The 16,487-nt window shown below is 37.8% G+C and overlaps 2 protein-coding genes across 2 annotated transcripts in view; both read left to right on the forward strand.

Moving 5' to 3' along the window:
* The window catches only part of dst (dystonin), a 317,525-nt gene that overhangs the window by 163,988 nt on the left and 137,050 nt on the right, over positions 1-16,487 (forward strand).
* Positions 1-16,487, forward strand: part of khdrbs2 (KH domain containing, RNA binding, signal transduction associated 2) — an 88,393-nt gene that overhangs the window by 42,862 nt on the left and 29,044 nt on the right. Inside the window, exon 4 of the mRNA XM_055163077.1 lies at positions 15,962-16,108. Within this exon, the coding sequence (XP_055019052.1) occupies positions 15,962-16,108 (147 nt within the window). The remainder of the gene's footprint in view (positions 1-15,961; positions 16,109-16,487) is intronic.

Consider the following 16,487-nt stretch of genomic DNA (forward strand, 5'->3'; position numbering starts at 1 on the left):
ATTTTGAGAAATCTAAAACCCCTGTACTCACAACAATACTGCCACATTCTGCGATTGGTAAGGCCCCAGTGGATTTCAGAGAAATGATTCAGCAGAAACCAGACAGCATTGATTGTTGCTAGTTTGTAAACTCATATCTGCTTCAGACAATCAAATATGAACAACATTATTCAGGTCATGTTGGGATTCTTCTGTGAGTCCAAGCCCAAGCCCACATAAATCAGTGCCATACCTTTGGCCTGTAGAAAAATCAGTTTAAATGGCTGTTTTAAATATTGCTGCTGGAGCTTTATAAACGTGCACCATGGACGCAACATTTCATTTTTATGTCTTTGGTATTCATTGTTGTAAAAGTGCCTGTGCTCATGCATAGCAGAGGAATGGCATTTTAAAATAGACTGCTCTGCACTGTGAAAGACCTTTGTGTATTGGATTTGCAGGAGCATTCAAACGCACACAAACTTGTATTGGTTACATGTCTCTCACAGAGTGGACTTGTTAGAGCCTTGTATAAATTGATTTCTTCTCTGCTCCTGGTCGACTGTGGCTGTGCTCCGGCAGCACTGTGCAGCCTGTCTGGAAGTGTTTCATGGACTTAAGCAGCTTTTTGTGCTGCCCTGTCATTCTGGCATCACTTACGGCACATTTCTATTGATTTTGGCTTAAGATGCTCCACTTGGAAATGTTTTGAATTTGTAATATTTGTTTGCAGCTTTCTTCTTGTTTTCTATTGTTTCAGGAAATTAAACTCATTATAATCTAATGTTACACCTTTACTGTAGTACAAAAATGATCTACCTTAACATGAATGCACATTTAAATGATTCCAAAATTCTGATTTAAGTCATGTAATAATGATTATCAATATTAATACATTATGTACTATTATATAATAAAACAAATACATTGGATTCAACCAGGACTGATATTTTTAACAAATATTATTATGACAAAATGGATTTTTAAAAATTGTTACGGCCCAGCTCTGCTAGGGACAGGGGAAGTAACAAAAGAACCAAGGTGTAAAATGGTAAAATGAAAGTTGTAATTTATTTAAAAGGACTGTAAAGGTAAAGCTAACAAAAAGAGGATATTTACAACTTTTAACAAAAAGAGGCTTTAAAAAGAGTAGTTAAATGCATAACTAAATTAGGCTAACAAAAATAGAGAAGATAAATTACAATAAGAGAAAAACAAACCAGTCTTAAACTAAGTCACCAAGGACTACTACTGTCTCAATCACCAAATTAACAAGAACACAAAAGAGGTAGCAAACGTGACACACAGGCCACAGGCAGAACAGCACCCATGAGTAGCAGGGGGTGGGTACTTTTATAGGTGCGGCAGCTGCAGGTGTAGGCCCAGGGTTGGCCACATGTTAGGGAGATGCACCAGTCAGCTGAAAGGGACCCAGGTGCCAGCTTGAAGTGAATCCACCAATCACAGCAGGGGTCTGGCAGACAGAGGCTTGCACACACACGCACACACACAAACACACACACACAGGGATCAGCAGCAAGGACTTAAAGAGATATAGTCACGGGAGGAGCTGGAGGCCTGAGGTTGTAACAAAAAAGGAAAAGAAAAAAGAATTTAAACAAATAACCAGGCCTATTAAAATATTAATAGCATTATTGTGATAGGTGTGTTCTACATGAATGTGGAGACACAAGGAGACACAATATACACATTAGTTAACACTGTAAAATAAGTTTAAAGATTGTTTGAAAACTCAAGAAAAAAGTACAAAATGGATTTAAGCAGCCCATTCTCAGGAGCCTGGGATCAATACAAGTGTTCATGGTCCTGTTTAGAAGTTTCATTTTCAACAGAAAGGTGAAGAGCTGAAAAACTGATGCTAAAGTTAAAAAAAAAAGAAAAAAGCTAGCTAGCTTGTGACAATAATATTATTTGAGAGAGTAAAAATCATCTCACATGTTGTAGTTTCAACTAAGTCAGTTCTTTATGGTCAGATTGTGTTAAATTAAAGATCAGATTAACAAAGCATCAGACAGAGCAGTGCCTACAGTTATCACACACCCAGGGAATACTGATAACATCAGCTGCAAAGTATCAATCGACTAAAATAGACAAGATAAGGAAACTTTTACTTGAACAGCAGCAGTAGAAGAAAACGAAAAAGTAAGTGATCCTTCCCATAACAATACATGGAGTGGTTACTTGTTAATTCTGTATACGTTTAAGCAGTCACTGACCATCAAAAGTTCACAACCCAGTGGTAAAATATACTTTAGCTCCTATAAGCTCTCTCAGGCTCTCTTCCGATCTGAGCCTATATTCGCCCGACACTCACGGTCAGCCATCCCTAACCTCTTTAAATGGTAAAAGCTCCACCTGTGACTTTAATCTGTCTATCCAAGTGCTGAAGTGGGATTTCCTCTGCACAGCGCTGCTAATGTGTCAGTCACTGCCTCTGGACATGGGCCCATTCAACTGACCCTGAACTTACTCTAATGACAGCAACACTGAACTAATCTCACGTCAGAACTCTCAACTTTTTAGGGCACGCCATCCATGACCAAGTTTCATTTTTCTGATCCGTTTCTTTTCCTTTAAGAATGCAACTGCAACTTTATGTATAACGCACTTTCAAAACAAGACAGGTCGACCAAAGTGTTACAGAACATAATTAAAGAAAAAACAATAAAAACAATTAAACAACATATGACTAAAACAAAATCTAATAAAAACTATAAAACAACATACGAATAAAAACAGAATCTAATAAAAACAATCTAATTAAATGTGTCATATCTCAAACTGTGTCAAAAGCCAAAGTGAACAAGTGCGTTTTAAGAAGAGATTTAGAAACAGGGACATAAGAGGCCTGTCAAATGTGCAAAGGCAGCTCATTCCACAGATTTGGTGCAGCCACCACAAAGGCTCTGTCCCCTCTGAGCTTCATTCTTGTCTTTGGCACGCTCAGGAGGAGCTGGTCAGCCGACCTGAGAGACAGGAGTGTGCGGGAGTGTAAGGATCAGAGAGGTACAGCTGGACGGCACCTTTCAAACCATGTTTTAAAGATCCTATATTACACAAAATTGACTCTTGTGAGCTGTAAACCATGTTATAAAGTTGTTAGCCCATAAACAAAAACTAAATTTTCAATGTTTCATTCACACATGTTAGAGTAATCCTTTATCATTAGTCAAGCTATATTTCCAAAGCTCAAAATGATCTGTTCCATGTAACGTAATGTAATGAAGCGGTAATTTTCAAGTTAACAACAACCTTTTACCTTTAGTTCAGTAGAAATAGGCAAATCCAGGGCTGAAATCATCCAGATGGTTCTAGTGAAGGTGTATGGAGTTTAAAAGCACAATGAAGCATTTCCTGTACTACCATATGACATCACAAGGTGGAAAAGAGTATTTTCAGTTTGAGAGAAGAACCCATCCTAAATATGCAGGGTTTGTGTGTTAAACATGTGGGAATGAAACAAAACACAACACCAGGTATGTTTTTTGATGAGGCAACAAAATTATAATATAGATCAGAAAATATTGTAATATGGCCCTTTAATGTTTTTAGTCTCAAAACAGGATACATTATAAGTTGATATTTAATATTTCATTCCAGTCTGGTCCACTTCAGACAGTCTGTGAAGTGCTACAAGGCTTATATTTGGATTAAGTAGCATTCTACAAACCAAATAAAACAAGTGAATAATTTGCCTGGCACTAAAATGAACATTCTGCTCTCTGGTGGATGTGTTTTTAGTAGAAAAAAAAACAGGCAACCTGAGGCATTAGAGCACATTTGAAAAAGGACCAATTGGGAATATGCAGAGTGGACAAGAGCTTCTTTATGGCTGTTTCTCTTATGGAGCGCCTCATGGTCTGCAATGGCCATCAAATCCATATATTTAACAATTAACTGGGGGTGTATTTCTATGTATTTCTATGGCGGGATGTTCAGCAGTTACCTTGGAGACACAATTCACACATTAGAAATAACTTTTAAAAAAGATGAAAGAACAGATAGATTTAAATAACACATTTTCAGGAGGCTGTAATAAATATAAGCATTCGTGGTGCTTTATTCGTGCACACTAGTCAAATTTTGTGTTCTTCAAACCAGTGAAGTGCTTTGGTTCGCTTTGTGACAGAAGCTTAAAGTTTTAATGTCACTTTAAACATATGCTCGCTCAACAATGACAGGCCTCTTCACTTTAGCTGCAGGGGCGTCTTCTTGTCCAACTTACTGACCTTCATACCCCAAAAGTTTGTTGTTATTTCATGTTTATGTAATTCCCCAATTTGGTAATCCTGACCAAACCTCTTTCTAGATCTGGAGATGCGTCCCCAGGTGCTGCAAACTGCCAGGTGTCTCCATTGACTGAAAAGTGATCAACTGTTCTTACAGGGAATTTTAATCTACTAACTTTAGTTCTTTGCAAATAGAGTAGGGCCTAAATGTAGGAAATGTATCAGTATGATGGTGGGGCCTTGCCTATATCAAATATCTGGGGCGCACTACTTCAGAGACCGCTGGGCATCAGGAGGAGTGGTCACTCTGCAACCTGCCAGATCTGTAGACAAGTGACAGTTCTGAAGATGTTGCTATAATAACATCTCCTACATCTCCTAAATGTAATGTAATCTTGAAGGCCCGTATTACGCTATTTTCAAATCTATTAAAATGTTGTTTCCTGTTGAGTTTTTTTTGTTGTTTCATTCACACTTGTTGAACACACAAACCCTGCAAAATTTCTTTCTTCTTTCAGACAGAAAACACTCTTTTCCACCTATAGTCTAATGAGATACATTTGGTCTTCCAATATTTTATGTTATTAGATTTTTTTCAGACCAAGGGTTTGTTTTCATACCTGACAGTTTCGACTGCTCACTAGCGGTCTTCCTCAAAGTGGTCAAGTGATGTTGCTGTGAAGTGTCTGGTCAGCTAATTTATACAGGTTTTGGTGCTGTCTTCCTACCGGTGGAGGCAGGATGACAGCTCCATCTGCAGTCCAGCTTCCTCAGGACAGTATCCCAGGTATGTGAGAGTAAAAAAGCCCCCTTGTCCCGGTATATAGTCCCATGGGCACGTTTCCGTATTTCCATTGCCTCTTTAATCCAATGATGGTGTTTGTTTTCCTCTTTCCCAAACAAACACTGTTGGCACAACAACATCACGTGACTCTTTTCCACCTTTTGATGTCATGTGGTAATATAAGAAGTGCTCCACTGTGTTTTTAAACTCCGTACACCTTCACTAGAATCATTTCAATTATTTCAGACCTGGGATTGCCAGTCTCTTCAAAACGAAAGGTAAAAGGTAGCTTTTGACTTGAAAACTACTACTTCACAACATCACAAGTTGGAACAGAGCATTTTAATTTTTGGAGATGTAGACAGACTAATAATTCAGGATTACTCAAACATAACTCCAGGCATGTTTTTTGAAGAGTTAACAACATTATAACATGACTTAAACCTCACAAAAGTCAATTTAGCATAATGTAGGACCTTTAATGCTTTGGTTCTTTCTCTCTTCTTCCATGATCCATTTTTCGTCATCATAGTCGAACCAGTAGGGGGCGACGCACAGCATTTCACCACTCATTTCACACCAGCCACAGCCTTTCCCATGTCCAAATGTCTCCTGCCTGCTGTCTTCCTCCTGACGTTCATTAGACTAATTTAACCTGGCCACTCTCCCTCTCTCTCACAGCGAGTCTGATGTAGCCCTATACTGCTGTTACCATCTGCTCCCCAGCTCCCTGCCAGCTATAGGACCCTCCTGTCAGAACAACCAATCCACAAGGTGCCTTCATCACTCACATACAAGGACAGTGGGGATGCCTCGCTAAACTGAATCACTTCGGCTCTCCCTTGGCACCCCCTAACCTGAGGAGTGTAGCGTTCACTTGTGATGGTAATGATGGGACAGGAATACGCTGACAGGGCGCTTTGGCGTGTAGCAGTTTTGTGTTGCCGTAGTTACACAGCTGGCAGAGGAATTATGCGTGCGGGGGGAGCAGCAGCAGTGTGGGAGAGGTTAATATCATTTTGGCTAAACTAAGTTGTGGTGACGGACAGACCACCTGTTCAGCTCTGGAGGTGGTCTCTCATCGTCTAGTGGTCCAGACATCTGAAGGTCGAGTGCTGTTAAGATTCCAGACTGTAAAGTAGTACATGATAATAAAAATGGTTCTAGCATTTTTTATTTAATTTTTTTGCTATTGAAGTTTAATATTATTGATACATTTGGAAGAGACTAAACTGAGCCTTTCTCAACCTTTAAAAGATGCTTTGTAACTAGATATGTAATGATTAACAAAAAAATAAAATACTGACCTGGCATGTATGTTTTTCAGTTAAATGCTGTGCAAACTTCAGCCAAGGATGTGAATGTTATCTCTCATTCAGAGTGTGGTGAAATCAATTGCAGTGAATAGGAAAAGTGAGACTGCCTTTGTACTGTTTTCAGAATAGGGCTGCACAAAGTATTGCGAAAATTGCTAACCTAATATTTATATTGGAAGAAAAGATAGAACACAGGAAACAGTAAGGGTCTCCATTTGACAGAGACAGAGTTTTCTTCTTTTTTTAGATTATTTGAAAATTTTAATGATTTGTTCTTTTGTGTGTGTGTGTGTGTGTGTGTGTAGGCACAGGAAATAAACTACTAAATAACTTAATTGGCATTTTATTTCAAACATACTTCATACTTTCTGTATATTGAAATGTTTCATTTTAACATTTTTAACTAAATATTAAATATCATGTCACACTTTTAAAGGGCCCATTACACTATTTTCTGATGTTATAATGTTGTTTCTTTATTAAATACATACCTGGAGTTGTGTTTTGTTTCATTCACACATTTAACATATCAACCTGCAAATTTAGTTCTTCTCTCAAACAGTAAACACTGTCATGCAGTATTACAGGAGCTTTTTAAACTCCATACACCTTACACACATACATGAATAATTTCAGACTTGGAATGGCTAGTCTCGTCTGAACTAGAGATAAAACATAGTTGTTAATACAAAAACTACAATTACATGGCATCACAAGGTGGAACAGAGCATTTTGAGCTTTCGAGATGAGGACAGACTAATAATAAAGGAATACTTAAACATGTGTGAATGATGAGATAACTACATTATAACATGGCTTAAAGCTCACAAGAGTCAATAGCATAATATAGGACCTTTAGAAAACATTGTGCAGTCCTAGGTCTGGATGTGACACAATCTAATATAATCTTCAAACACACACACACACGAGTAAGTAGTTCTTCCAGATGAATGTCCGCTAATCTCAGTCAGACTTTGGGCTGGTGCACAGTGAGAAAGAAGTGAAGGTCCGTGCCCCAGGGCCTGACTCTGATAGTTTGTCATGTGAAAATACTACTTAATTTCCCACTGGGTAGAAACTCATTATTTCTGACTTTATCTCAGCATTGACCTCTGTGTGCTCCCTCAGACATTATTGTTTTTTCCTTTTTGTAGCGGCCGTGACAGGGACCACCCTAAACAGTGAGATACATGAGGAGGAGGTGCTGGGTAAAGAATGGTTGTATATTTAATGCGGCATGGGCCTCAGCTGAGAGTCCTATTCACCTTTAATGTGAAACGCAGCTAGAACAATTATATTGATTTATCGCTGTCTCCTTTTCTCCACATGATGTATGAAGGCAATATGAGATGATATTGATAACGCATGACTAATAACCAGCACGTGTCAGAAAGGATTGCGTTTCCACATTTGTGTTGTAAATCAAGTTTTTCACATTTCTGAGGCATCACTAAGTTTTCTTATTCCTTTTTCCTGTCTGTTACAGTTTAATTTCGTGGGGAAGCTGTTGGGACCACGGGGAAATTCCATGAAGAGATTACAGGAGGAGACGGGAGTGAAGATGTCCATCCTCGGCAAAGGGTCCATGCGGGATAAAGAAAAGGTACCGCGCTCAAATGTATCTCACTCGGAGGCAGTGATTAAATCAAAATATTTACAGAACCTGCTGCTTGAAATTCAACCAGTGTGTGTGTAGAATTACCAGGAGAGTGGAACCCTAACTGAGATAAATAAGGCCAAAGTTGTAGCTTCCTCTTGACATCAAGAGCAGTGGCTGTGAGGAATGGAAAACACTGGCAACTACCTTGTGCGTACTGAGTGTGGATTTTTATTTTATTTATTTATTTTTTCCTTTATCTTATTTGGGTAGTACTGTGTTACATTTACTTGGGTTACTTTTTAACAACATTGTACTTGTGTGAGTAGTTTTCAAACACTGTACTTTCAAACACTGTACTGTTCTACTTGAGTCATATATTTACAGCTACCAATGCATATTTACAGCTACTCTGAGCTACATTTATTTAAAGCTACCGTCGTCATGTTTATTTGATTTTTTTTCACTAGTAAATGTGAAACCTGTTCCCCCTCTCCCCTCCCCTCCCCTGGCCTTTGTTCAGGCTCACCTGAGCTCTCTGGTCTTCTCACTATCACACTGCAACAATGTGGATAGCATATAGTGGAGTTATGTGAGAATGCTACATGGGTGGGTCAACCAGTCTAATTAGAGATGGTAGCTTTAAAGCTTTAAATGCACATTTGGGCTTCTTAGATTTTTTTATTTGTATAGTTAATTTTTTGAAAAGACAATTCCAAACAATTACTTTTAGATTAATACTTTCTTGGAGCATTAATTGGTACTTCTTAATTAATATTATTTTGAAGTAACAGTGCCAATGGTACATAATAATGGTTTAAATTTGGCAGATCATAGTTAAGATCCAGAAGTTTTTGAAGGGTCCTGAACATCTGTGGGGAACACAGTAAAAAGAGTTTTGTGTTTTGTGGTGTAAACCATATATTCCCCTAGTGCAGGCCTGGAGTAATGGCTTGGCTTAGGTCCTGTTAACTGATTCTTCCATTGTATTTTTCTGAAGGCTTTGAATCTTTTGTTAAACCAGAACTCAAAGCTGTAACAATCCACGTCTGGAGTGTACAATTGGCCATCATGATGACCTTAACTTTAGCAAAGAAAATTTATGCACTACTTTCTCTGTGCGTAGACTTTTTAAGCCTGCACAGACACACATGAATAGAAAACACTTGAAGTGTGCATTTTAATAGTGTATTCTGTAAAAGTCAATTATGAACACAGCATAATGAATCTCTTTGCCCGAGTCATTTATCGCGGTGACTTGTGTCTCCCCTGAGCCGCACTTATCTGGAGCTTGTACACAGTGGCCAGGAGCAGTGTCTGGGATAAACACTGAATCCACTATTGAGTTATGTGGCTATTATTACTGTATTCCCTTATTCAGACATCACTACATGACAAAGGGCCTATAGGCTTACCTTGCCTTTGGTGGAACACTTGCTGCATTTGAATACATCCAGGGCCAAGGTACAAGAAATATTTATGAGCTCAAGGGGCAAATCATGATTAGTGATAAGCAAGCAATAACATCTCCACAGACACAGGTAAGTAGCATACCCTTCACCAGAAAAGTTGCGCAGTGCACCCTTACAGGAAATCTAAGATTTTAATAAATAAACATTGCAGACATGGATTCTCAGTGTATTTTTCACAGTACTCATACTGATGCAAAAATCCTATGCATTTTAGAGCAAGTCTGCAGAGGTCTACCCTGCAGTATTGTCATTGTCTTTACATAATAAGCTTAGATCTTTTTTGGTCATTTCAATTCAAAAATTCAACTGATTAACAACAAAAAGTGTAGCTCAAGTTGCTGTGATGTCTTAATGCTATTAGTGATTGGGTGGTCCTTTCCAGACATTATTGAAAAGAACTGATTTGTCCTGCATGAACTTTTCTTCTCACTGTGTAAACAAATATTTGCACAAGTAAGCCTTTCCTAAAACCACAGAATAAAATAACAAGCTAAAATGGTGGCTAATTGAAATGTGATTAAAAAGCAGAGGGGTCTGTTAGGTCGTGTTGTGGTTGGTTTCCCTGTTCCAAGGACTGTATAGTGGTGATACTGAGGGCACTGCAGTTCACTTCATAATGTGAGCTGTGCTTTGGCTGATGCTGGAGTTCATTTAAAATACTGGCCCTTATCCACTACAGTCATTTCTGTTTGCTCATGTGCAGACTTAATTTATGTTGAAAGTGTGGAGCTGAATAAGAAACAGAAAAATGAGCACTGTGTACTGATAGAGGCATGAGCTGTACAATGCAGTAACACTGGTGCAGTTACTTTAGATTCTTACATGCAGACCTCTATTTATTTCATACCTTGACAGTTTCTGCTGCACTTTGCCTTCCTCAGAAATGTCATATAATGTTGCTGTGATGTGTCTGGTCAGCTGGTTTAAACAGATTTTACATAAGAATCTAAAGGATAATCAGTACAAAAGACCTAATGAACCTAATTGGACTATTGGTGCAATTAACTGTAAAAAGAAAATCAAAATCTATTAGTAATACAGGAACAGAATTATAATGAGCTTGTAGAAGAAAATTAACAGTCCTGCCAACTGTACTTTCTCAAATGCTCTATTCAACAATAAATGAATTTCAATGTATTGATCAATGAATTATTTTGTGTTTCACAATATAGAATATAAAACAATCTGGTTTTTTTTCTCAATTGTTCATGATATATTTGTTCATTTATTCTGTGAAATGTTGCTTTTCAGAATTAGTTTCCTTATTATTCTGTCATTATGTTTATAGACAAGCAAAAGGTACCAATTGGATTGGGTTGGATTTTTATTAGGGCAGAAACCAGTTAATCTGTCAACAGCAACTAACCGATGATTGAGATAGGTCTAATTGTCAAGTAATTTAGCAATGGTAGCTCAGATGGTTGGAGTGTTTGTTCACATATCTGAAGGTTGGCGGTTTGAATCCCGCTCTCAATATAAACATCATTGGTACAGGGGTTACATTCCAGCTTCCAGACTGCTTTTGTTGTGTCCTTGGTCAAGAAACTTATCCCTTCTTGCCCCCAGTGTCTGTATACACTGGTGTATGAATTTATGTGTGAATGGGTGAGTGGTTCCTTGATGTAAAATATTTTGAGTGCCTTTTGAGTGCATTTCATTGAATAATTACATTATGTGGACTATACACAGACTTCAAAACATGTCATAAGCTGGTACAAGAGGTTTTATGAAGTGTGTACATTTTTTTTTTTATCAATTTACTCCATGAGGATGGCCTCAAGTGTCATCACTTTAGCCTTAGCCAAATTGAGTAAAGTATATACTATATTAATTGATAAGCAAAATAATCATTGCAGCACTTTTTTGAAGATTCTTTATAAGATTATTAAATTATTAAAAATTGAGGATCATGGCTCTGTAGCGGACTGGCGAGTACGCCAGCTTCACAGCAAATCTTTGAACTTAATTCCCACTCAAGGCCAGTGTATGACTTTGCTGACATTCTGTCTTTGCACAGTTTTCCACTGGGTGTCTCTCCTCCATGGGGCCTCTCTGGCCACATAAAACACTCAGCCAAATACCAGTAAAATCTGTGCCTAGATACCCTACTTTTTAAGTTATGTCAGTTAGTTTCTTTAAAATGCTGTTTACTGTCAGATTTACAAGCAAAAGGTAGCATTTTGGTTGATTATTTGAATTTTCTTTAAGATTAAAATAAAAGTAAATGAACAATTATTACAGCAGAGCAATAGCAGTTGCTCTGCTGTCCCAAACAAATCTTTGCGCTTAATTCAAAGTGAAGGCCATTGTAGATTTTGCTAGGTTTTCCACTGGGTGGCTCTCCTCAGTGGGACTTTTCTGGCTACATAAAAAGGTCAGACAAATACTAGTAAAATAACTGAGAATGTGCCTAGAATCCCTTGCCACTGTTGCTAACGGTGTTTATCTCACCCCGAGTTTCATTTGGAGCAGTGAGCGCTGCTCTGTGCCCCTGTGAAAAGGCTGCCTGTGTAACAATCAGATTAGGCCTGGCTTTTGTGTGTGAGCTATTGATTTTGTGTACAGTTTGAGTTTGGTCTGGAGGACTCTGAGATGAGAGTGGCACCTAAAGGTCACTGCTGAAAAGCTGGGTTGCCATCGGAGACAGCGCGCCACCGGCTGAAGTGTTACAGACAGAGCCCCAGCCCCATTAGAAGCCAAACACATTTCACAGCTCGCCCGTTCATCCACTTCACCATGGCAACATCTCCAACACCTACTCATGTCCAACTTGTCTATGGACAGTATTACTCACAATGGACAGGTACAGCTGCATGTTACAATACAAATCACACAAATGTACAACAATAAAGTATAGTTTTCAAGTACAGATCAACCAACATGGGTTTTTTCATATTTTTCAATTCAGAGATGGCCAATAACGTACCTATTAGTAGATCCATGTGAATTTACAAACTCATCTACAACTGCTTTACTTCAAACTGGAGAGCAGACAACAGTGTGTAGTCATATTTTGTGCAGTACTCTTTTTGTACTAACATGTTCAAATAAAACTTTATTCTTATGCCAGCTGCTTGGCCCAAACAAAATATTATTTTCTGACGAATAGCCAATAACCAAAACACTAAAAGGACAAATACAAAATCCCCTGACGGTTGGAGTCTTTCTACACAAACGAGCGATACTGGAAGTTTGTGAAAGATTTATAAGTGTGTTCAGAGCCAAAGTAGAAATAATATTTAAAAAAAAAACACTTAATATCTAATATAAATAATAATAAATATTATATTAGCTGTAGAAAAATGTGACCATTTACCATTTACCATTTAATAGCCAATTTCAGGCAAGAATATTTGAGGACTATATGTGTTTTACCTTTTGAGTTTTATACTTGTATTTAGACATTTTGACTGGTCCTGCTGTAGTCTGTTAATCATACAAGCCGACAAAAGTGGGAGTGGGTCATTAGCCGACATTATGAGTCTGACCTCAGCCGTTTGACATGTGCAGAATCTATCGCCAGAAAGAGACGTTCAAAACCCATTTTAATTAAGTGTGACTGGTCTCGAAAGGCGAAAAGTGACCCTGCAACTCAAGGACACTCACACTCACAGCAGATGGCTTTTGCACTTGGCCGTCGTCTGGCCCAATCATCATTTTTATTTTAGGACCATTAAATCAGACCAAATTTGTTTTAGAATATGATTTTGAAAAAAACACCGCTTATGATAATATTTTTGCTCTTTTTGAATGAAGGAGCCTATATTGTGAGAAAGAACAGGATATTTTTAAGATTGTTAGCAATTTTGATGCAATTCACTTTTATTTACCGGTACATTGTCTTATGTGTATGTGGCCAGTTGAATGAAATTTAATAAAGTTAAAGGGACATTTCTGAATTTTGGACATAGGGCCTCATTTCCTAGTGAGCCAGAGTGTTGGAGATGTGTGGAGTGCTTGTCAATGGCCATAGTTAGCCTGCCACTAAAAACAGTCTTACCCACTCCACAAAGCACCTGAAGCAAAACAATTATAAGACCAGACTGTTGATGTGAATGTCTGTGTTTATAAAATAATATTTGAAATAAAACTAACCTTGTATCGCATGAATCGTCGCATGTTGAGGGACTATTTTCTCATATATCAGTCCGCTGCTGCCAAGCTTTCTATCAGGAAGTACAACTCAGTGCTGCTGCTCAGATATAATTCCTTCAAATGCAAGGTTGGTTTTACTTTTTAAAATTATTCTATCGACAGAGACATTTACTTTGCCAGTCTGGCATAATAATTTAATAATAAAGATTTGCCTTGGGTGCTTTGTGGAGTGGGTGAAACAGTTTTTAGTGGCACGCTAGCTATGGCCGTTAACATGCGCTAGCCTAGCACCAGCGACCTCTGCAAATACAAGGACTGGACTGGAATATTTATTTAGTGTGTGTTAAAGTGTCTCCACACGTCTCCAACACTCTGGCTCACTAGGAAATGATGTCCACAATTCTGAACTGTCCCTTTAATGTGAAATCAGATAAAAACACATTATGTTCAGGTTTACTATTTTGCCGTATAGATTGACTTGTCTAAACTTTGACTAAACTTTGCTTCTAAATTTCTACTTAAAGGTGCATTGTGTAACTTTTCTGGTAGAGGGCCCGACAAATGCTTTTCTCTATGGAGATGTTATTGCTTTGTCTGGAATGTTTCACAGTATGGTATTAAACCTTTCTGTCTTCATTGAGACCAAACCAAACCAAATTACAAATCAGATCTGTGGAGGTGTTTTAGGTATTTTTGAGCAATAAAACCACGTGCAATTGAATAAATGTAAGGTAGAGCTGTTTAAAGTCATACTGTGGAACATTCCAGGCAGACCAATGATATCTCCATAGAAACAAGTAGGTGACGGACCCCGAAACAAAAAGTTACATAGTGCACCGTTAACCGAATAATCTTAAAAAAAAAAAAATAATGGTTCAGATTTATTAAATATAGCACCTTTTTGGACACTCAAAGACGCTTAAGTAATTAAATAATCTTAACATTTAAAGTTTTATATTACAGTATTATATAACCAAACATTGCACTTTAGTTTTTATGTGCACCTGTAGCTTCAAATTGTGAACTTCTAAAAGTCAAATTTTAAAGTGACACAAATCTGTACCCCAGATAACTTAAGCATAACTTTACTTTCAGATATTTTCTGCTTCCTTGGTATTTGCTTTTATTTTGCCGCCACACCAGGCTTGTTTTGATGGGACCATATGCTCCTGTATCCCCCAGGTCCCAGGTGCGCTGTGCAGTGTTTGCTAACTTTCAGACTGTTTGTGTGGCTGGAGGTGTTTATTTGACCATCAAGTCCAAAGTTTGAACTGTCTGCTGCAAAACTTTATCAAGATGTGAGCCCCGTGCCCTCCAGATTTGACATTTATTCATTATTGCTTTGATTACTGACATTTATTTTAATTAATTATCAAGGAAAATATAAGCCAAACATGCTATTTCAAAAACTTGCCTTTTTCTGCTCTGGGCTACTCTGGATGTTTATTATTCATGAGATCAGCTGCTGGTTTAATTTATCCATTCATCCAAGGGAGGATACACAAATTAAATCATACATTTAATTGGATAGTAATTTAAAGAAATAAATTAACAAAATATACAATTAAAGATAGAAAATGAAAAGCACTACGAAATGTGGTGCACCAGAGAGTATTATATAATTTTGTGTCATAAAATAAGGCTGGGAACGTTTTTATTATCTGTCTTGGTACTGGTACGTGAACGTTACGTGGCTTGCTTATACAGTAGTACTAGTGTTTACTACGAAAATACTTTGATACTGGTAGTGCCTTTTATTTCCTTGATTTCTCTGCTAGATAAATCACAGAAGAATCAAAATCACAATATCAATGGACGTAATTAGTAAATCGTAAAGGCTGCAATTAGCCATAACAAGTACCATAAATTCCTCCATAAACAACAAAATAGCTATTCTGCATAAGAACAGATAACTCTGTAGTTCATATTTGTGGAAACATGTTCTGAAATGTGACTCTTGTATTATTTTGTCAGATCAGTCTTTTCAGTCTTTTCTAAGTTTTCTCATCACAAACATACCTGGAGTTGTGTTTTGTTTAACACATAAACCCTGCATATTTAGGATGAGCTCTTCTCTAAAAATTACAACACAACAACTAAACTTGATACACCTTCATTAGATATGTCATTCTCCAGTAAAGTTAAATGGTAGCTGCTAACTTGAAACTACCTCTACTTGACATCTCAAGGTAGAACAGAGCATTTGGAGCTTTAGAGATGTAGACTGAGTAATAATAAAGCATTATTCAAACATCTGAGAATGCAACAAAACATAACTCCAGGTATGTTTTTGAGAAGGTAACAGCACTGTAACATGGCTTGAACATCAATAATATAGAAAATTTTAAATATAACTATAGCAAATCTATCTAATTCCAGTTGCAATGTATGTCAAAGTCACAATTACGTATCTTTCTCAAATTGTTCAGTCCTATTACTCATTACTTTTCTGTCTTCATTATCCACAGGAGGAGGAGTTGAGGAAAAGCGGAGAGGCAAAATACGCTCATTTAAATAACGACCTTCATGTTTTAATTGAAGTCTTCGCTCCACCCGGAGAGGCCTACTCCCGCATGAGCCACGCCCTGGAGGAGATCAAGAAGTTCCTGGTTCCAGTAAGTACACCTTTTGTGCTTCTCTCCACACTTCCCTTTGTGCACAGTGCAAACAGGAAAAATCTATAGGGCTTTATTATAGTGAGGCAAACAATACTAGCTGTTTTTCACCAATGTGCAGACCATGCATTACCTCTCACCTCGCGCTGATCCCTGGATTATAATGTGTATTTCCCACCCAGGAGTTTTTCTATGCTTTTCACTCCACTGCTGCTCTTGTTTTTGGACCTTTGGCTTTGGCGCTGTAGTGTGCAGTACTCCCTCCTGTAAGCTTTGTTTGTTTGTTCTTTTCCCTCTAAATCCGATGTGCTGTTTGAGTGTGATGCTGCTGCACTGGTCAGAGGTGGAACAAGTAATCTGTACTTTAAAAAGTACTGAT

This window comes from Boleophthalmus pectinirostris, unplaced genomic scaffold, assembly GCF_026225935.1.
Source record: "Boleophthalmus pectinirostris isolate CB_2022bp ecotype Guang Dong unplaced genomic scaffold, ASM2622593v1 HiC_scaffold_5, whole genome shotgun sequence".
Classification (NCBI taxonomy): Eukaryota; Metazoa; Chordata; class Actinopteri; order Gobiiformes; family Gobiidae; genus Boleophthalmus; species Boleophthalmus pectinirostris.